Here is a 23,845-nt window from a genome sequence, read left to right as displayed (position 1 = left end):
ATAAATATTTCAATATATATATATAGTATATATATAAATGTATATAAATAAATTAATATATTTGCCATAATATAACATACATACATAAATAAATAAAATAAATCTATAAATAAAAATATATCTATAAATATAAATAAAATAGTGTACAGTATTGATAAATAGAAATAATTGTATCTGTATAAAAAGTAAAGCCGATAACTGTCAAAATCCTGGAAGATGAATGAATATTATATTTCATCTTTAATAATTAAAGTAATTCAGCATATTTTTAATGGCTTAGACATTCAACATTTAAAAGTAACTAACCTAAATATGAAATCTTTATATATTTCTATATAAATTATATGATACACAATGCTATAAAAACATATATATATATTTAGATTAATATAATATATAAATATTTTATATTCTTTATATATAAATTTTTTAATGCATCAAATAAAATTAAAAATTAATAAATAAATAAAATAAATAAATTAATCAATTAATATAAATAAAAATAAATACAATAAAGTTTAATCTTTGACAATAATAAAATATATAAATAAAAATATATATTCAAGATAAAAATAATCTATAATATATATTAAAATATTTAAATTGATTAAAAATGACCTATTTCAACGACAATAAATGGAAAAAAAAAATATTAAATCTAAAACCTAAAATCGATAAAAATGAAGTTTTATTTTTTAACAATGATAAATTAAATCTTTTCTTCTCTGTCTTCTTCTCTCTCTCTCTCTCTCTCTTTTGTCCTTTTCATCATGGGTTCTAATTTTCTTTATCAATGTTTGTAAAGTAAAATAAAAAATTAAATTAAAATCTTCCATAAATATAATCAAAAGAATTGCTTTATATCAAAAATCCAAAAATAAAAAAGCGAAATAAATATCGTAAATAAAAATCAAATTTTTCCCTGACCAACTTGCCATAAAAAGTAAAAAAAAAATCAGTTTGTTAAACAAAAAACCTCCATTTAAAAAATTTCTTAAATTGTAAATTGCGTAACCTATTACGGATGAAGCAATATCGTTCAATTTTTAAGGTATGGATCGTTAAATGTTGCATTTTTTAAATACAAAATAGGATAAATAATAAAATTTATGATAAAAATGTATAAATAAATCTTGTTCATAAATTATAATTTAGAACCTTTTTATTGCGACCTTCAAAGTTAAATTTTTCTTATAAATTTTAGTTCTAAAATTTTTATTTAAAAACAAATATCTTTGATTTTATTGTTGTTAAAAACTTTAGGTCTTCATTGACTCACCTCTGTTTTTAATATTGATTTTCCTTGATAAAATAAAATCCTGATGAACATGAATAAACAATGGTGGTTTTGTTGAATTTCTCTATAAAATGTCATGTGCAACATATAAAATATTTAAATTATATTGATTTTAAATTTGATGGAAAACAAACGGCCTGCTGGGCTTTTATCTTTATTTATAGATGTATGTCTTAAAAATTGCAATTTAAATATGTTAAAATAAACTAGCAAATGACATAAGAATGTACAAAATTGATAAATATATTTTTTAGTTTATTTTCTAAAAATAAAATTTCATAAATAAGAGAAAGACCTATTTACACGATAAAACTAAAATATAATAATTTGTCTGTAAATAAATGAAATAAAATAAATAAATATTCTAGTGGCTTAGAAATAAGTAATCTCTCTTTCTAAATAAATAAATCTCAAATTGGTGGGTGAAGTTAAAAAATAAATATGGGGAAGACAGTTTAATCTTTGACGGGACAAGTCGGTTCAGCAAATATATATTATTCTATAAATAAATGGTTTATTAGGCTTAAAGGTCTAAATAAATTATATCTGAAGAATGATTTCTGTGGATTAAAAAATCAAGGAATTTTTGCTAGACTACTCTAACAAATTTGAGAAAGAAATAAAGTAAACTAAAGTACACATCTCAAAACAAATTTACCAGTTCAAAACAAAAAAGGAATCTGCATAGGAAGAAATAGCCATAAATGGCCTTCGTCATTTATTTTAAAAAATCTGGGCAATCAAATAAAAGAATGGATTCTCTCTCTCTAAATGAATAATTTTTGAAAAGTCATTTTAAAAAACCCAAAATAATTTTTTTCTAGATTCTACTCTAAAATTAAACAGTTGTTTTCTTTCCTTCTTGGCTTTAAAAGTCTGAATAAAAATTGAAATAGCCACCTGCCATTTTTAAAATAAAAAGAGAAATTTATATCCAAATTTATATATGTAACTAATGGATTTAACTATAAAAATAAAAAAATAACCTTATATATTACATTTTACCAAAATACCAATTCATATTTGAAGGGGTTTTTAGCATAATGGAATGTTTATATAAAATATAAATTCTCAGTTTTTTTTTATATTAAAGATAAATAGTGTTAGTGCAAATAAAGGTCTGTCTAATTTCCATCAATCTAAATCTCTAAACATTCAAATTTGTTTGTCATCTAATTTTAAATAATTAATCGAACTTTCAAATATTTACGTATAATATAGAAATTTTTAATTCATGTGTATTTTATTAACATATGCTCTCATATTAAATTATATTTTGGGATGTCAATAAATAAAATTATGGATGCCAATGTTTATGTTAATAAAAATCGTTCTTAAACTATAAAAAATGCGTTTAAATGTTTTTTAAAGAAAAAATTAAAAGTCCATCAAATTTCGTTCGATTAACCAATTGAATGATGAATTCATTTATTTGGCTAAAAATAAATAAATTCTAATGGGAATAGGTAAAATTTTTTTTGAAATGTCATCACCATATCTAAATTATCATTAGTTTTCTTTTTAAAATAAAAATACTCTAAAGATTTCCATAAAAGGGATTCAAAATAGTATCAATTAAAAGGCTTGCTTATACATGTTATTATAAACAATTTTGTGGATATTTAGTATTGGCGTGTGTATCCTATGTTAAGAAAATTTTCAATAAAATATTCTTAAATAATTTCAGTTTAACATACTGTAGATTGTTTAAATAAATTGACATTTCTTTTCATTTTATGTTTTCAATGTTCCTAATGGCTCTTTATTTTAGTCATTATTATGTGTGTATATTCATAAATATAAATAAATGGAAACATCAAATATATTTATTTTATTTCAAAATTTCAATATGTTTAGTGAATCTTGTCAATTGCCGGGATAATTATAAAGATTTTCAATTGGAATCCTGCTTTCTTGCATGGATAACGAAATAAACACAAGAAATAAATATAATTATATAAATATGCATGGGTTTAGTAGACAAAATAAAATAAATCTCAAAAATAAATAATCATAAATAACCTGATAAATCTTATATATTTGTGAAAAAGTATAAATCTTTTTTTCCTAAATTAAATAAATAATAAATAAAATTCATAAAAATATAGTTAAATCAATTAATCCAAATAAATATAATGTGAAAATTATGTCACAAAATTTTATATATAAATATTTACGCGCCCATCATTATTAATATATTGATCGCTTGGCTAAACATAAATAAAGCAAATAAAAATATTCGTTTGTTTGAGATTATCGATGACATTTTAATTAATAAATATGTCATACCCACAAATAAATTTACTATTTTTAAATATAATGGCAATAAATAATTATTCTCAAAAAGAAATTATGCTATAAATGCCAAATTGAGGTCATCTCTTATGTTACAAAGTTCAAAAATATCGTAATTATAAATAAATGAAGTCTTTCAATACTGTAAAATAAAGAGGTAAATCAAGTTCAAACCTGGGCTTTCAATGTTAAATTTATCTAAAAATTAAAAATAAAGTATTCTAACTCTGTTTTCCACCCTCCTTCTAAACACTTTCCATATTTCAGTTCTTGTGGCATCTCAGCTTTAACTCATTTTGTGATTAAATATACTATTATGCCCGTTTCAATAAATATAATATTTGCAATATAACAAATAAATAATTATGGATCTTGACAACTGAAATTTTTTGTTTGCAAAAAAGATAAGTTTAAATAATAATGTATATGTCAAATTTAAATAAAAATTGTCAATAAACCCTTTCACTGTACTAAAAGATAAAATAAATGATGTTATCATTATAGACGTATATAAATATATAAAATAAATAAATATATCTATATAATTGAATATTTAAAATATAATATATTTTTTTATATCTTATATATCTAATAAATAATTCTCTTAAATAAATGGTCAAATCTTCAATAAAGTAAATTATTGATCAAAAAAAAAAAAACAATTTAATTCCAAATGTTTATTTATAAATTTCTGTTTAAGTAATTAATTTTGCCGGCTCCTAAAAATAATAAATTCATATAAATGTATTTAAGACTATTGCAGTGTATATGAACCATTTTTTTCATAATTTGGAATTGCGAAATGATAAATAAACCCATCATAATAAAAATAAATTGTTAAATAAATATCAATTGGAATATAGTAAGATTAAATTGGGTAGAATTTTTGGGATAATTCTTAGTTTATTAACAAATAAAATAAAAAATTATTTAAAATTAAAGAAATACTGGCGTCTCTTCTAATGTAAACGATATTGACACCTGAGCATTATCTGTTTAATAAATTTGTTAGGCTAAAAATTGAAAATGTCCTTCCAGACAAAAAATATTTAAATAAAAAAATAAACAAAATACCCCTAAAGAAGAATCGTGCTTTCAAAAATAAATAAATCAAATATCGAAAGCTGTTGTCTTTTACCGTAAATTTTAAAAATAAATATGTAAAAGTCCATTAAAAACCCACCAAATCCATCTAAAGAATAAAAAAACTAAAAATTAATAATAAATAAAGGAATGTTTTTGGTCAATTTATATAAGTCTAAATAAATAATGGTATGGAATAAATAAATAAATAAATGCAAATAAATTGCAAATAATCAATTCGTTTGGAATGGGGAAAAAAATGGTTAAAATATAAACAAATAGTAAATGAAAATAAAAATAAATAAATCACTAAAATTCCATAAAGTTCAAAAAATAAGGGGATAAATAAATATAAATAAATAATTAAAAATATAAACAGCGTTAAAATTATAAATTCTTAAAAATATTAAATGTTTAAAAATAGGAAAATCAAAAATAAATAAATAAAAATTGGATAAAAAATAAGTTAAATAAAGGTAATAAAAATGGTTAAATAGCCACGTAAATAAATCTAAATAAATAAGCCTAAAGGAGCGCTGTTAATAAAATAAATATTTTAAATAAATTGGTAAAACTAAGTTTAAAAAAGGAAATCTAAAGACAAATCCAAAAGCTAAAGCAGTGGTTCTCGAAATTAATAAAATTAATAAAATATTTCCGGAAAATAAAAAAATTATATCAGGAAATAAATAAACCTAAAAAAAATAAAATTTTGGAAATAAAATAGATACATTCTAGTTAAAGTTATAAAATAAATAGGTTCAGAAAAAATAAATAGCCCTTTCTCATAATTAAACAAAAATAAATAAATAAATAAAAAAAAACACTAAATAAATAAAAAAAAAAAAAACTAAAAAAAAAATTACATAGAACGGAATAAATCACTTTAAAATAAATGAATTATCATAAATTCTTTTCTTGGAAATAAGCAAAAATAAATACCTAAATAAAATCTCTAAAAGGTTGGGGATGACATGCCCCTTTAAATTTATTATAAAAAATAAACAAATAAAAACAAAATCACTATCATGAATAAATCAGTTAAAATAAATAAGTTTAACTGTAAATACTACTCAAAAAAAATAAAATGTAAATAAATTTTAAAAAAGTAATGGGACTGTTCAAATAAAAATAACTAAGTAATTAAAAATAACCATAAAATCACGAATTCTCGTAAATAATGAAATACAAAATATATTTATAAATTTTATATAAATATTCCTTCAATACCAAATAAAAATATAAATAAATAGAAGCGGATAAAAGGCCCAAAATAAATTACAATCAAAATAATAAATAACTCAAATATATGTAAATAAAACGTATATGTAAATGTGCTATAAATAAAGTTTTGCTGTAAATAAATTTTAACAAATCAAAAATAAAAATAAATCCCACAAATTTTAAAAATTAAATAATTACAAATATATAATTCTTTAACAAATTTTTAAATAAAATGTTTATCGGCATTTAAATATTTTAATCTAAAAAATCAATATTATAAATGAATAATAAAAAAAAAATGGGGCAAAATAAAAATAAATAAATAAAAAATCCAAATTAAATCCAAAATTTCTAAATAAAAAGATTTAAATAAAGCATTTTCATGCCCATATCACTGAAATAAATAATTATCAAAATTGTATTAAATAAATAACCTAAATAAATTATTAAAATCAGAAAAAAATTTAGAAAATAAATAAATTTTAATAATTAAATAAAGTAAATAAAATACTATAATAAAATGTTAATTAAAAATAAATAATTAATAAGAATTCTGTCAAAATAAAAATAAATAAATTTTAATAACATTCATAAATAAAGTTAATAAATACAATAAAAAATAAATTTTAAATAAATAAATATAAATAATTCGAAAAATAAATTTCAAATAAAAAAATAAATATAAATAAATAAATAAAAATCAAAAAATTAAAATAAATAAAAATAAAAATAATTAAATAAAAATAAATAAATAAATATTTAAATATTAAAGCAAATCACTGTATATAAAAATAACAAATTGGAATAAAAAATAAAAATAATTAAATATTCATATTTCATCGGTTGATGATGATGATAAATAAAAAAATAAATAAATATAGCCTACTATTTTTAAAACTAAATATAAATAAAAATAAATAAATGTAATATTAAATAAATCAAACTAACATAAATAAATAAAACTGCCCAATAAAAGACCTCTTTAATAAAAATAAATCTAACCATTTATTTAAAATTGGCTCTTTCAAATAAAAATAATTTTTTCCAAGTAAAGGACTGCTATTAGAGTTGACATTGATCGTTCACAATAGGGAACTTTTGTCTACGTAAAAATAAACTCTCACCAAAGCAATGTTAATTCCATAAAAATAAAGTGGAATTTCTTTTGTTAACCACAAATAAATACGTAAAAATAAATAAATAAATAAGTAAAACCCAAAGAAATAAATCTTTTAATAAATTCTTTAAAGTAAAATCAAATCCATAAACAATTAGGTCTATCTTTCGGTGGTCTAAAATAATAAATAAATAAAAATAAATAAATAAATCAAATGGCCATAAATAAATAAATAAAAATAAATAAATCAGAAATAAAAAATTAAAATTAATAAATAAATAAAAATCAATAAATAATGCAAAACTAAATAAATAAATAATAAATAAGTTGATGAAAATTAATTTTAATAAAATCAAATCCAATTTGAATACCCCTAAATAAATAAATTTACAAAAATCTAAATCTCGGACAAAAAAAGTGCGGATAAAAAAAAAAAATGCGGACGGAAGACAAAAAGCCATCTCAATAGTTTTCTTTTAAATAAAAAACTTAAAATAAATATTTGGTAAATAAATCTCCGAGTTGCCAGAGTCTGTTTCGCTTCCCACAGAACGACGTCTTATGAATAAATCATGATTCCGCAAAGCGTCCGCAAGGTCGCCACTTCCTGGAAAAATAGATGCCAAGGATTATGAGATAGTGACAAGAACAGTTGCTGGGTATCGGTCGACTTCGAAAGCACAAGATCACTTCGAAGAAAACCTCTATGTTACTGTGGTTTTGATGATCATGTCTTGTATTCTGTTGTCTAAAGGCAGACTGACAAAAGATGACTTTTTTCCAACAGTTGACATGCTAACATATAAGTGTAAGCTTACAACAAAGTAAGAATTAATAAAAAATTGAAAACAATAAATAAAAAAAATCTGGAATAAATAAAGATATATGAAATGAAGTTAGAATTTTTACAAATATGTACAAATAAAAACTAAATAAAAATTAATAAAAATATATAAATTAAAATGAAAATAAAGTAAAATACCTAAAAATAATAATAAATACAATAAATGAAAATAAAAATACAAAAAATAACAATGAAAAAATAATAATTAAAGAAAATAAATGGATAAATAAAAAATTTACAAAATAAATGGCTTTTTCCAACAGCTGACATGCTAGCATAGAAGTATAAGCTTACAACAAATAGAATGCATATCACAAACTCATAGCTCAGTATAAGGCCTTTGTGATGATAGTGCTCATCCTTCAATAATAATGAAGTAAAAATAAGTCTTGTTTACCCTTATGAAAACTGTAATAAGAGGGATACATGCTGAAAAGTATAGGAAAAAATAAGTATTTACGTCAAATGAAAATAGACTGGAAGTACAACACACATTAAAACAGTTAAAATATAAATAAACATGAAGAAAATACAGTTCAGTAGTAAAACAAATTTCTGTTTGCTACTGAATTGCATTTTCTTGATGCTTGTTAGTACTTAAACTGTTTTAGTGCCACATACTATTCAGCAGGTATTTCTCTTTTTGCAGCTTGAACATAACTCGCGAGCAAGTCCGTCGCTTGAATAGAAACTGCTTAGGATACTCTCTTCATAAAGATTAACTTCTGTGACAATCTAATCAATGCAACTTATGCAGTGTATTGGGTGAGCTATTCAGTTTAAAAAAGAAAAAAGAAAATTTTTTCGGACAACAAGGTTCAGGTACTGCTTTTCTAATATCTAAATCGAACTATTTCAGTTCACCACAAACACACCGGGCTCCTTCGTTCTTACCTTTGCAATCTTGATCTGCCCCCATGAGTTCTGATATGAGTTAAAATCTGAAGCTTTAATGCTAACAGGATCTCAGTCCTTGGAACACCGTAACCTCAATGTTAAATCAAAGGGCTGTACGTATCTTTTTAGCGCTGCGCGACGTAGGGTTATCTTAACACAATACAAAGAACCATTGCACTGAACACCTACCTTTACCGTCCATACCCAGACCCATCAAGGGGTTGGCTCGAGTTCCCCCACTGAATGGCGAAGGGGCAGCTATGTCATCGATCGAACGGTTAAAAGCAGGGTTGCTCTGACCTTTAGTGGCTTTGTTAGTCTCAGCTGAATAGCCTTTGAAGTCAGGATTATCTTCAACTCCTACAAGGACAGAATCACCACTGCCAACACTAGAGGAGAACAGGAAAACATATCTCCGATTATAATCTAAACCGTCAGGTATAATGACAAATTCAGTACTGTAACATCTAGACTTTGAATGATGAACTTCAGAGCTGCGCTCACTCAAAAAAGTATTTTATAAAAATTTAGTTGTGGCAAGGAAAATCCGTACGTTTATTTTCCTTGTGCCTAATTCTACACCTAATTGTACTCTATCGAGATATCATTGATAATGAAACTGTTTTGACAAGAGAATTCCAGGTTTCGTAACTCAGACCTTGATAAATCACGTTTAAATAATTATTGATTGAAAGAGTACATTAGTAACGTTAAAAGACAACCTTACGAGGCTTCCCTCGGTTTCAGTTTCCTTTGAAATTCATATCTTAAGGCGTCTGAATGTAGAGCTAATTTTCTTCTCTCTATTATCATTATTTGTATTAACGTGAAAGTCCCTGGTGGCCTGATATCTTCGAGAACTTAAGTTTAGAACTTGTATTCATCAAAGAGGAAGACTCAATAGGCTCGGCCTCGTTTCATTAAAGTAATAGCTTTGACATTTCCTTATTTCTAGCCAAAATGTGTACTTTCCTCTTGGCCCTGCAGCAGCAGCTGAAGTGACAACACCCCTAACTTTCACGCCAACTGTTTTGTTCCATTTCTCTCAACCAATCTTTTAAGTCCTTTCAAGACTTCTGCGTAAAACATCTCCCAGTTAAGCGAATCCTAAGTTGGACATCCTTTGCAAAAGAGCGATAGGCTTTCATGAAGCAAAATCATAATTTTTCTGCAGAATTTTATTTTTCTTATTTAGACCGACTGCTCTATGTTTGTCTGCAGTTTTCATGGACTACACTATTTACAAACTGATTATAGACCGTTTATCTTTATAATGCTTGGTACTTCGATTTCCTTTGACAGATGTTCCTTGGTAGTCTCTGCCTGCAAATTTCTATCATTATTGTATTAATAATCCTCTAAACACGATCTGGGAAGGGCATCTTATTTAACAATCTACTATAAGCAATGAGACGGCATTAGGCTACTGACGAGTGTTCTTGCAAACGGCTAAATGGCATTTCGTTTCTTTTATACTTGTTTTTATTCATTGACTGAGGTTATAATGTTTTGGTTACAGTTCTGCGTACAAAAAGTGACTCGCACTCTCAGTATCTGCATCTCATGCAATATATACAGTAGTGGTATGATTCATAAACTAATATACCTTAAGGCAACTCATCCACAATGGCACCCATCCATAAACTGAAAATTCTTCGCAGAATTTCTTTTTAATTATCAGCAATTACCATAGGTATATTCATGTATGCATTTGTTTGAATATGTGTGTATATATATGTATGCATTTATATACATAAATGCATAATTTACACAAAAGACATGGTTGCACAAAGTCAAAATTCCTTTTGATTCTGCAGTATACAACGCCAAAAATTGTACTCGTGATGAAAAAGGAGTACTTCACGTATAATTTTGTTATTTATTTAATTAGGCATCATATAAAAATGTTCACCATAAATAACATATAATGCCCAATTAAATACACAAAAAAATCATATATGAATTACTCCTTTCTCATTACAGGTACAACTTTTGTCATTGTATACTGCAGAATCAAAAGGAATTTTGACTTTGTGCAACTATGTCTTTTGTGTAAATTATGCATTTATATATAAATACATACATATACTTATATACACACATTGAAACAAATGTATACATGAATATGCCTATGATAATTGCCGATAATTACAAGAAATTCTGACTTTTCAACATGCCATGCTGTCTTTGAACAATCTGTAGTGCAATAATCTGTTCTTAACGTGCAATCCTATTTATGAAAAGCTTAGCCTCCCACATACTGTACGTACCTGCTTGCATCGTCATTCCTTAGGTAGGAATCTGAGAGGTTGTACATAGGGTTGGCCCCTTCGCCGGCAAATTTGTTGCTGCCAGGAACTCCGCCTCCCATGTCCATTCGGTTGAGGTCAGAGGCCACAGAACCAAAAGTGGTGGTTGTGGCAACCTTCAGCTTCCTCTCCAGGCTGTGGTGGTATGGAAAGATAATGCGTAATATGATGCTACGAATTCAATGAAATCTGTCGCCGTTTATTGCACTGCTGTCATTCCGATATTTGAGAAACCAGAAGAGGAAATTTTAACAAAAGGGAATATATCATATTAACAGTTCATGTCTTATTACGAGGAAATAGTAATGCATGCATGGAGCTGATGCCTCTCCTGAAGAGGTCACTACAGACCCCTTACCTTCTGGTCCTCATGAAATAGGTGATGAGAAGTAAGAGCAAAAGTGACCCAAGTACCAAACTGACAATACCAAGGACAATCTGTAGTTGAAAATAAAAGCGGTAAATCAAATGAATCCAGAAGCATCTGGGGGAAAAAAAAATAAGATAACTTAATTTCAATGACAATTTAATACCACAGAATTGCACTGAGAACTGGTGCCCACTGTTAATGGAATTCATTAAAAAACAATATTACTAACCCTTGTGTGTAATGCGACACTGGGATTGAAGTGAAGCATTAGCAAGTTTATGTAAAGAGAAAAAAATACCCAGCAACAAAATGCAGGATTTTAAGTATCAGCTTCACTATTCCTTGGGAGCTAAGTCACAGACAGAATCGAGATATGTAGGAAGAACTACGCTTACTCTGTCAGTGATGGGTGGGTTAACAATGCTCTTAATGAAGAAAAGTTAAGTATACCTTAGTTTAACCAGACCCCTGAGCTGATTAACAGCTCTCCTAGGGCTGGCCCGAAGGATTAGACTTATTTTACGTGGCTAAGAACCAACTGGTTACCTAGCAACGGGATCTACAGCTTAATTTGGAATCCGAACCACATTATAGCGAGAAATGAATTTCTATCACCAGAAATAAATTCCTCTAATTCCTCACTGGTCGGCCGGAGACTCGAACTCGAGCCTAGCAGAGTGCTAGCCGAGAACTCTACCGACTCATCCAACGAGGAACTTGCTCTCAATGAGACCAGATGATGTAGCCTACTAGTGTTATGATTCTGAATTTTCTATAACCACGTACTGCTTACTTGTCCTTTTAGGATCAGTGACCATTACGGTAACCAGAGAAAGAGAGAGAGGATGGCCAATTTACATAATTGGAAAAGAAACAGCGATAAAAAGGCTTCCTACGTCTCCGGGACTTTTAGATTATATTTTGTAACATTTTAAAATTAAGTTTTTATTTAAAAATTCTTTCGCGATTACATATATAATATCCAACACATCTCTGAGCATGAGACAATCTTAGTTGTTGAAGAAAAAATAGGTTAATATTAAATAAGATTAAGAATTTGTCAAACAACGTGTGAAAGTGGGTTCGATGGCGACAGTGGTCTGCGGCTTTATAAATGGTGTAATTACAATACTTCGTCAAAGGTGGAATATGTTATATATCACAACACTACTTGAATTGAAATGCTGTATTCCCCTCTCTGAGTGAGATGACTGAGGAATTGAAATTAAGCCAAGGTGTCTGTCTTCTACCTGGCTCTCTCTCGCTCCTTGGCTAATACAGAGGTTACTAAGGATCAGGATTCATTTTCACAAAGGTGTTAGCTACCGTACCGGTAGCAAATTTGTTAATCCTGAATTTTCCAGCATCAGACAACACGCCAATACATGTAAGCATAATATCCAACACAAAGATTTTGAAATATTGTGACGGGCACCGAATGGCAAACTACTGACAATCCTGGAATCATTGCTTATTAAACAACTTGTTCCTCAATTGAACACTTAGCAGTCTTCCTCGACAACTCTTTACCGTACGTGAGCTGTTGCCTTTTGTCATTTCTGGTTTGTTCCTTGAAGGAAAGAGGATTTGTACATTAAAAAGTATTCTTGCCATTAAATATGGATTGAAGAGGCGCGGGCAATGTGAGCTTCCAAGTGATATTGTCAAGAAAATTGGAAGTCTCGAAGCTTATGAAAATGAAGATGCAGATGAGGACTTTATTGGGATGTTAGAAGACTTCTAAATTTAGCAGAACCACGTATATAATTTTTAATGATGGTCAGTGCACGTAAGTACAGCATAAGCTTTATTAATTACTGTTTAGTTTTTATTTGGCGCTTTTTCTAGTGCATTAATTAGAAAGTCTGGTGCCTTTTTAGTGCCTTTGCGATCCGCTTCTAGCGCTTTACTGTCAAATCGAGTTGGCAACACTGGCTTCCTTCTGACTTTCGTCCTTCCTTCCTCTCTTGATGGGTGGTTCTGCTGTAGCTAGTTTTAATTTCTTTATTTATAATGTATTATCTTATATTTGTATTTTAGCGCTTTTAACGTTAATTTTATTGTTGTTTTTGTCATTTTAGCTTGAAAATGAAACTTTGGGTTTTGAAAGGTCGCAAATAAATGTATTTTAAGGACCACCTGAGATGTACTTCTTCCTTCAACCGTCTTTCTATATATATACATGTAAATATAAATATACTGTATATATATATATATATATATATATATATATATATATATATACATGTATACATATATAATATATATATTTATATACAGTATATATATACATACATACACATATAATGTATATATATATATATATATATTATATATATATATATATATATATATATATATATATATATATATATATATATATATATATATAAATATATAAATATATATATTTATATACAGTATATATATATACATACATACATATAATATATGTATATATATATATATATATATATATATATATATATATATATATATATATATATATTTGCATATATATTCATATCCAAACCGGCCAGTGAAGAATTAGAGGAATTTATTTCTGGTGATAAATTCATTTCTCGGTATAATGGTTCGGATTCCACAATAAACCGTAGTAGTCAGGAGCTAGCAAGAGTTATAACACATCTCGAGTACAAAAGGTTTGAATGTCATAATCGTTAGTATATCTAGGAGGCACCAGTATGGCAATTCTTAAGTTCTGAATTTGGTGCGTTATATAAGGCGCTTCTTGAACGCCCCCAAAATGACTTTGAATCACATTCTGGGTACATTGGCCAGACTGGTGTCAAAAGTTACAGTTTGGAAGCCTGATTACAAATGAAGTGTTCTTAAATACCAAATTTGGTGCAAAACCATTTAAGAATGGCCTAAGATGGCGCTATTGTGAAGTTTATATCATGTTAGTACATGGCTCAAACTTGGTAGTATTATCACTAGAACCTACAGATCAAGAATTGATAATTCTTAAGTGATGAATTTGGTGCAAACCTTGTTTAAGAACAGCCCAAAGGCAGCGTTTCATTATGCTAATCTATGTCACGTCTTAAGTACATGAATGAAACTTGGTGGACCGTGGAACCATACTTTGGACCATACTGATCAAGAAAAGGTAGTTCTTAAATGATAATATTTGTGCAAAACTCATTTTATTAAATTGACAATATATTCCGTCCCACCATTAAAACATCAAAACTAATCAGATACGAAGTATTACAAAATTTAAACAGTATTAGAAAATTTAGTCTCCAGCATATCTTCGTGAAAGATATCTTCTGCTGGGCATAGCTAACTAATGGTTGTGGAAAATATACATAAAATAAATTCTACCAAAGTACGTATGTCATAATTTGTGCTGATCTGGTGATGAGTACTGTGTGTATGTAGCCTAATGAATATTTTCTGATCCTTCTTAGTTCGAGTCTAGTCATCCTCATCAGAACCATTCTCTTCATCAGATGATGCAACCTGCATATCAACTTCTGCCTCTTCCTCTATTTCTTGAAGTTCGATTCTTCCGGGACAAGACTTTCTGGGAGCTGCTCTTCATAGAACCAAATGGGTTTGTACTCACCATCTAGTAATTGCCAGCCATTTTCTTCTGTTGGGTGCTGGTCGAGATCTTGTTTATCTGCAGCCGCCCACATCTTTGCAGCGAATGATGCTCGCTTTACGTGGGCATTGACCTCATCCTCACATGGTGCAAGCCCACTGGCATCAATGCCAATCAAGTTGGAAAGCAAATTCTTTCCTCTCTTCGGTCCATAGGTCTTCATGAACTTTGAAACCTGAGGTCACCAAGGCTTATAGATTTTTTTGCACCATAGATTTCTGCAGTGAATCGGAAGAGGGTTGCTTTGGTTGCATTAGAAACAAGTGCAAGCCATGTCATATCTGTGAAAGCATGCTGGTAGTCAGGTGTTTTTCAAGCAGTTGAATGGTCGTACTTTGCCTTTTCACAAAGGATGAGAGGTGTAATCTGATCCAGTAAAAGGCGTGAAAAGCAGGCAATGCAGCGCAAAGCCCTGGTCCAAGTTCATGATGAATTGCAGTCAGATTTATGAACCGGCGGTTGTTATTTGCTGCAGTTCCAACATCCATCAAAGTTTGCCCTGGAACTTGTTGCAATGGCACAGGAGTATCACAGCTATATCTGTGTCGGATGCTCTGACTACAATGTTGCTGTTAGCATCGTCATTGAAGTGAATGAAGGCAGATTTTTGTGTCAGCCTCCTCATGGTTGTTGTGTAAATCCTGAACAGTTGTTCGTTGTATCATTCTGTCCTGAACTTTGAAGTGGTAGCACTCACCTGGAACATCTAAATTACTTCATGTTGACCAAGAATGTCTATATAGCAGGGATGCTTTGCCATTCACTGGCGAGAAACTCTGGTAGCTGTTTTTGAATGACCTAGACTTGAGAGCATCATTAAGGTCTCTTGGAACTCGTCTCTGCTCAGGCCCAGTGATGACAAAAAAGTTCTGCCGTCAGCTTTTCTCCTATCTCTTTCAGAGTCCTTTATGGATGGCTGTGGATGGTCATCAAAGATAATGGACAGACTTGGCTTGGCTTTGAAGCACTGAAGAAAGAATGCTCCTTGCAAGTCCCCCATAGGTTTGGGGCAGGTTTCTGGCATGCTGTGCAGAAGGAATTGTCCATCTATAATATACGAATTTATGGTTGTTGGTTTACCATGATCTTTCACTCGGTCTTCCAGAATCCCAAACAATACACTCTTCAAAGCCAAGCCAAGTCTGTCCACATTATCCACAACCATTAGTTAGCTATGCCCAGCAGAAGATATCTTTCACGAAGATATGCTGGAGACTAAATTTTCTAATACAGTTTAAATTTTGTAATACTTCATATCTGATTAGTTTTGATGTTTTAATGTAGGGACGGAATATATTGTCAATTTAATAAATGAGTTTTGCACAAATATTATCATTTAAGAACTACCTTTTCTTGATCAGTAAGGTCCAAAGTATGGTTCCACGGTCCAAGTTTCATTCATGTACTTAAGACGTGACATAGATTAGTCATAATGAAACGCTGCCTTTAGGCCGTTCTTAAACAAGGTTTGCACCAAATTCATCACTTAGAATTATCAATTCTTGATCTGTGGTTCTAGTGGATAATACTACCCAAGTTTGAGCCATGTACTCAACATGTGATATAAACTTCACAACCACAGCGCCATCTTAGGCCATTCTTAAATGGGTTTTGCACCAAATTTGGTATTTAAGAACACTTTATTTGTAATCAGCTTCCAAACCGTAACTTTGACACCAGTCTGGTCAATGTACTCAGAATGCGATTCAAAGCTCATTTTGGGGGCGTTCAGAGCGCCCCTATATAACGCACCAAATTCAGAACTTAAGAATCGCCATACTGGTGCCTCCCTAGGGATATACTAACGATTATGACATTCAAACCTTTTGTACTCGAGATGTGTTATAACTCCTTGCTAGCTCCCGGAATATAGGTCCCGTTGCTAGGTAACCAATTGGTTCTTAGCCACGTAAAATAAGTCTAATCCTTCGGGCCAGCCCTAGGAGAGCTGTTAATCAGCTCAGTGGTCTGGTTAAACTAAGGTATACTTAACTTTTTTTTATCCAGAGCCATAATTGCCAGTAATGGCATCAGTAATGAGAACACTGGACTATTCCAGTACTAGGTTTGGTTCTGTACCATGACAATTGGTTCGGTGAGGAGGAACTGGCATGCCCATGGCGCGCTATTCTCTGGCTCCATATTTTCTGCCTCAATGATCTTGTCCTAACACCTGGAACACTAACGTACAAATTTCTCATGTCTTTCTAGATAAGACAGAATGGGAAAACACATTCTTCGTCTCTTGAGGTAAATGTGTTCCGTGGCTTTTCTGTTTCTAAATCATTTGGAAGAGTTTGCGAAAGGGTTCCGTTAGTAAAATGAGGAATTTTTTTGTTTTGGGGGCGGGGGTGGGCGTTGGATAAATAAAGCAATATTCTGCCAGATTCTTTGACCTTATCTGAAGGAGCATTGGTTCATGACAAAAAAAAAAAAGAACGAAAAGTAATGTTTTTCGCTCGAGATGGAAATGGTAAGAAAATGTTTATAACATAAGGATGACACTCTGAAAAATTGTTCCAATGTTACCTCACTGAGACTGTGTACCAATAAGGGATCATGCCAAGATTAGCGATCCCACTCGCAGCAGGGTTCGCTATTCATTACAAAAAGATTATTGGGTTCGTTTTCTTTACATGAGAATAATCGGGTTCGCTGTTCTAGCATGAACACTTCGGTAGCCTACCAGACATTAGATCCCCCAGGGGCTAGTACTAAACAAAGGGGAAATACATTTGACAACCCGGGGGTTTGTACTAAACACGGCGAAACAGTGTAGATGAATCACTGTTTCGCCGTTTTTAGTACTAGCCCTCATGTGGAACTGGAGATCGGACCGGAAAGGGTTGGCCTTTCCTTACATGGGGATCGCTGGGTTCGCTGTTCTTGATATGGAGATGTTGGGTTCGCTAATCTTGACATGATCCCAAATAAGAAATTGCTATTCATGTTTAGCACTATTGTAAAAATGATGTAATCCAAATGTTTATAGGGCCACAGTAAAATAATGAGAACCAGCAACAGTAAAATTCTCTATCCAGTACAGTCAGTAATTCAGTATCTTGACTGCACTGTCGCTTAAACGTCCTGCGTTGCTAATATAGAGATATTCTCAATGTAAATGGCATGAAACCGTATTTACCTTTTCGAGTGATGGACTTACCTCTAGGATGAGGACATTATTGATTCCTCCTCCTTTATCTGGGGTTACATTTCCTACACTCTCGATATCAAGGCCCAAGTCTTCATTCTTTGAAATAAGAGCTTGAGAGATTGAATAATCATTTGACATCCTGAAATGAAAGAGTTAAAAAAGTTAGGCAATTTTGAATTTCAAGTTATTTCACAAGACTGCTTTGTCCTAATGTCTATCTATTGTAAAATACTGATCGACGATAGTTTCTGAAAAACAAGAGAGTCCTTATCTAGAGCCTCCCAAGTTATCCACAGCAGGAATACAAGATTACTGGAAGCAGTTTTTAAAACTTATCGAGTTATCATGTCTATGATTTGTTTTGGCAGCGCAATGCAAGGTATGAGACTGCAAACAATGTGGTTCTGGTTATCTGGTAGTGAGAATGGTAATATTTTCATTACCCAGTATACTCCAGGGGTAGAAAAAAGTGATTACCATTGCCTCAAAAAAGTGTCATTCACAATTTAGAGGCATATCCTTCCAGCATGGGGTCCACTACTATGTACTAGGTTCTCCTCGGCGTAGAGACAGTGTATTTGTCTCCTAAGCCCATGTTTATTTATTTGTCTACTTATTTATATATTTAACTACGGGTTTCTTCTGTATTTTACTATCAGTATTCTCACTTGGCTATTTATAGGTCATGAGACATGCCAATAATGCTGGCATCCCAAGCATGATTTTTAAGTGATATTATTGCAGTCTTTCTTTCCTCTTTTGTTAAAATTTCATTACTACAGTAACATCAATAATATCATCATTAATAACGTTAACGAAGGCTTGATCATCAACGGTTATTCAGACCATTGAGACAGGGGCCCAAAGCCCATAAAGGCTTTTAGTAGATGGACTTGAATTAACCTTGATTTTCTTCTAAGGAAATAGCCATTTTATAGTACGTAAAAGATAGGAAAGCAATATTGCACCCAAGTTTTTACAACAAAAATCATTAAATATTTACAAAGGGTCTGATATGCAGAAGGTCTTGTAGTTGTCCTGGTCAGGCACTAGGCATGTGTAAGTTAACTTTAAACAGATTTAAGTGCCACGTTATAGCGGAAATAAATGAGCTAGACCTTTTCCACAAATTCTTAAATGTATTCCATACTCTATTCTTATATCTGGAAATGTTTCCAATTCACTTACTCAATGATGCGTGAAGCTTGAACTGGCTCGTTCTTCTCTTTATCAATAAAGTGCATCTTGACGATAGATTTCGTGCTGTCTTCACCCTCTGCTGCACTGTCTATGATGCTCGGAAACTCATATACTTCTTTAAATATATTTTGTATCTAAAAAAAAAATAGAAAAAATGACAACAAACCAATTTTATGTCTATGAAAGTGACTAGATGTATAAGAAAAAGTTAAAATAGAAAAGAAAATAGGCTAACATACATGGCCTAATGCGTGAGCCATCTGGAAACACTAAGCAGCTGTTCATAACACTTCATAATCCAAGATATAACAGACTGTGTGAGAGGATCAACAGCATGCTGCAATCCACACTGAAGATCTGCCAGGGTTGACAAAGGGACTGGAACTGACACAGTGATCTTGTTTGCATAACCAGAAGTATGGAGTTTCACTGTTCTAGCTACTGTACTGAAGGACAAAGGAATTATGGACCAGAGACTGCAAAGACGAAGTATGCGACACTATCAAGACATGTTGAAGCTGAGGAGTAGCTTGAAAGAGACATGTCGACTAGCAAGAAGAGGTTGTATGTGGCACAGGGATGACAGAAACATGACTATGACAAAAGGACCTGAAATTGTCAGTTTAAGGTTGGATGGAAAGTGTTGTGTTATTGCCAAAAGAAGCTAACAAACTGATGTTGAAGTGGAGAGGGCCATGCAATGTGAAGGAGGTGCTTAACTGCTAGACTATAAGGTTGATGTTGGCACAGAACTGAAGACTATTCGTGCAAACCCCATGTCTTCCTGCAATGAAAGAAAAGTGAATGAGGCAGCACCAGCTGTCGCCAAAGGAGAGAGATACCTCAGTGGAAGCTGATGAGGACCATGTAACGCTGGATGACGGCTTGTGAGAACTTTGATTACATAAGGAGGAACAGATGAACCGAGATGTCAACATTAGAAATGACTTAAGCAAGCAGCAGAAGAAGGTATTGCAGTTACTAGAAGACTATTAAGACGTATTAACCAAAAATCCAAGAAAGACTGTTGGGAGAATATCACATTGCAGTGATGACAGAGCAGGCGGTCAGCAAAAATGTGCCCTTTACTATTTGCTACTTAGGTACTAAGAAACTGATCCAAGAAGAGGGTGATGAGATGCTTGGGATGGGAATCACCGAAAGGTCAGTTTCTGCATGCTGTTTGCCAGTAGTGATGTAAGGAAACAGGATGGCTCAAACAGGTTCTGAATGGATTACCATTGACTAATCTCCATTACCAAGCTTGACGATGAAATGATGGGAGATCTCCAGTCTATGATGGTGAAGCTTTGTAATGACAGATTTTTCACCAAGGTGGATTGAATAATTGATATTGGCAGAACCCGATGGAAGAAGCATCAAAGGAAAAGACAGATTTCATCATGTCAAATGGAGGATGCCTTTTGGATTAATGGACTCAGTGTCAGTTTCAACAGGGTGATGAGGATGCTAGCTGGAGCCAAGAACAGTGAATATTTTATGGATGGCTTGTTAACTCATACAGCATTAAATGAAACACACACTGTGGTACTCAGTGATCTATTTCAGAGCAAGAGGGAAGTGGGACTTTCCATGTGTTACACTGGATTTAGCAAAGAAGAATGCAGTACCCAAATTTGCAGTGCCTTTGACCAACCGAATGAGTAAAAGACGACTGAATCAGGTTGCATGGAAGGGATCTTAACAAAAAGGCATTCATTGGTTGAAACAGGCTTTAGGAAATACACTGACCAAAGTACCAGACCTCAATAATATTTTCATCATGAGGACAGACACATTCAGTGAAGGTTTGGGGGTGAGAGGCATACTACAGTAGGCATTTGGTACTGGAATATTTCCAATTACTTATGCAAGTAGGAAACTCAAGGGAATAAATGCAACTACTGCCTAATTGAAAAAGAATGGCTAGCAATAATATTTGCTGTTAAGAAATTTCATCTACACCTGCTCTGGATGGATTTTATGATACAGATATCCAAAGGTGTCAGATTGAAAGCCCAGTGATCATGAGGTGGACCATAGCAATTCAGAGCAACAAGTTTCAAGTGGAGAGCATTCCATGGAAGCTCAGCATTGGCACTGATTACCTCAGCAGACTAAATTGGGAAAAAAAATAGGAAATAATTTTTCTTGTGTTGGGGTGTCAAAATATGAATTATGCGATAGAGATTTTTTTTTTTTGTGTAATTCTCCTTTGTAACATTTTCTATTTTGCAGTTCGAGAAGAGATTAACTCTTATATTTACTTTATTGTTATGAAACTTTTAAAATATGCTTAGAGGTACGTCAGTTATGATATTTTTCTTAAAGGATTTACACAATGTGTTTGTTTGAGAGACTTCCAGGTTGGTTGAACTGACCAAGATTTTTTAATGTTCTACTTTTTTCATATGTCCATGTGTTTGTGCCAGAACCTTTGATAAATTATGATGTTCCTGTGGGTAACAGCCCATGGTTGGTGAGGCAAGCCGTGACAGGACAAGGCAAGTCAAGTCAAGTCAAGTCAAGTCAAGTCAAGTCAAGTCAAGGCAAGGCAAGGCAAGTCAAGTCAAGTCACGTCAAGGCATGGCAAGTCAAATCAATTCAAGTAAAGCCAAGTCAAGTCATGTCAAGTCAAGTCTCCAGCCATCTCGTGCAGATAGAAAGGATACAGTGATTTCAGTTCAACGTAAACATCTAGTGCTTTGCTTTGTATGATTGGCCAGAAACTATCATAACCTCCTGTGTTAAAAATAAACCTTATGTCGTTTATGGTTTTAATCACATCTGGTATAAAGCCATTGGCCACTGGCGGTTATGAACCTTACCACACACACAGTATGCACTAATGAAAACGAGTAAAGAATGCCCTTTAGTTTGTTAGGCGCAATCGAGTTTTCTGTACAGCGTATAATCAAGGCCACCGAAAATAGATCTATCTTTCGGTGGTCTCAGTGTAATGCTGTATAAACCGCGGCCCATGAAACCTGAATCACGGCCCGGGGGTGGCCTGTCCTATATCGTTGCCAGACGCACGATTATGGCTAACTTTAACCATAAATAAAATAAAAACTATGGAGGCTAGAGTGCTGCAATTTGGTATGTTTGATGATTGGAGGGTGGATGATCAACAAACCAATTTGCAACCCTATAACCTCAGTAGTTTTTAAGATCTGAGGGCTGACAGAAAAAGTGCAGACGGACAGACAAAGCCATCTCAGTTGGTTTCTTTTACAGAAAACAAAAAGACTTGGAAGAAACGTTCCTCTTAGGGATCTGTTTGATCACGTAGTTATTGCCAGAATAGATTCCATTTTACCATATATTTAGCCTTCAGCAAGGGTTATTAACCAGTAATGCCTGCAAGTTATAACAGTGGTTTCAAGTTTTTGGGTTGTTTTGTAAGCTTTAAGATGTACCACTATAGTTGATGATCATTACTCCCAAGTGCATATTTACAAAATGATCAATTCAAATTAAAGATCATGAACATTAGAGTTGGCAGATACTCAAGTTAATACTTACTGGTATTACGAGAGATTTGACATAGGATACTGGATTATTATAGCTGACAGCAACTTCGTAGTCAGAAGTAATCGCATACACCTTTCCCAAGATCGACGCCTTATGCAGACCTCAAAGAACAGTAAGAGGAAAGAGTAGTATTAGTGAAAGAATATATATCACCTGAAATCTTTCATTGTCTATCTAGACACCAAACGCCTTTCTTATGGGTCAAAATGTACACATCCATATAGAAATTTATAGTTTTCTTTACATAGTCACATTCAGCAAGTATACTCTGAAGCAGCCAACCTTGAGTTTGAGAACTATGGACTGGAAAAGGAAAGATATGATGGCTGTGTATCCCTCCCACCAAAGTCCTTAATTCTGAGTGGCAATACGAGGTGTGCAAACTAATTTCTACTTTTTGAAAATGTCCTATTTTGATAAGCAGTAACAGTTATCATGATCTGGACTGGAATTCATGTGTAGAGCTTATGGTCGGAACCTGACACATAAGTCCACCATTTGATAACGTTTGGACTTCAGAGATGTTGATTTTAACCATGTTATTACTCTGATGGCAGATCTTTCTCAAATTATCAGCATTGTAGGGTTTGGGGATGGGCTCCTGTTTGAGGTAAGACTTATCTGGTTTTTCTGGCAACTTGTTTTGAGTCTCAGTCCCAAATAGCAGCTTAGGATTACGCTTAATCTTATCTAAATTTACTGGAGCTCCTTTTTGGAGGGACCCAGTGGGGGCCAGAGGTTAGATATTCAGGGGTTGGTTTCCTTTGGTATCATTAGTGGAGAAATGAACTTAATGTAAAATTTATAATACCTTTATACTATTTTCTTTGTTTTTTACTCAAGGACAGTCTCCAAAATAAGCTTATTATGCTGGGGCTTGTAACTAC

At 31.5% G+C, this 23,845-nt stretch overlaps 1 protein-coding gene and 1 long non-coding RNA gene across 2 annotated transcripts in view; one reads left to right on the top strand and one right to left on the bottom strand.

Moving 5' to 3' along the window:
• The window catches only part of LOC136840236 (uncharacterized), a 63,778-nt gene that overhangs the window by 20,242 nt on the left and 19,691 nt on the right, over positions 1-23,845 (top strand). The window lies entirely within an intron of this gene.
• Positions 6,778-23,845, bottom strand: part of LOC136840235 (protocadherin-like wing polarity protein stan) — an 87,074-nt gene continuing 70,006 nt past the window's right edge. Inside the window, exons 20-26 of the mRNA XM_067106839.1 lie at positions 22,950-23,059; positions 19,413-19,558; positions 18,234-18,363; positions 11,425-11,504; positions 11,028-11,201; positions 8,947-9,146; positions 6,778-7,623 (exon numbers count right to left, since the gene is read on the bottom strand). Of these exons, the coding sequence (XP_066962940.1) occupies positions 7,493-7,623; positions 8,947-9,146; positions 11,028-11,201; positions 11,425-11,504; positions 18,234-18,363; positions 19,413-19,558; positions 22,950-23,059 (971 nt within the window). The 3' untranslated portion in view covers positions 6,778-7,492. The remainder of the gene's footprint in view (positions 7,624-8,946; positions 9,147-11,027; positions 11,202-11,424; positions 11,505-18,233; positions 18,364-19,412; positions 19,559-22,949; positions 23,060-23,845) is intronic.

Source organism: Macrobrachium rosenbergii, chromosome 7 (genome assembly GCF_040412425.1).
Source record: "Macrobrachium rosenbergii isolate ZJJX-2024 chromosome 7, ASM4041242v1, whole genome shotgun sequence".
Classification (NCBI taxonomy): Eukaryota; Metazoa; Arthropoda; class Malacostraca; order Decapoda; family Palaemonidae; genus Macrobrachium; species Macrobrachium rosenbergii.
This window is presented reverse-complemented; position numbering and strand designations above follow the sequence as displayed.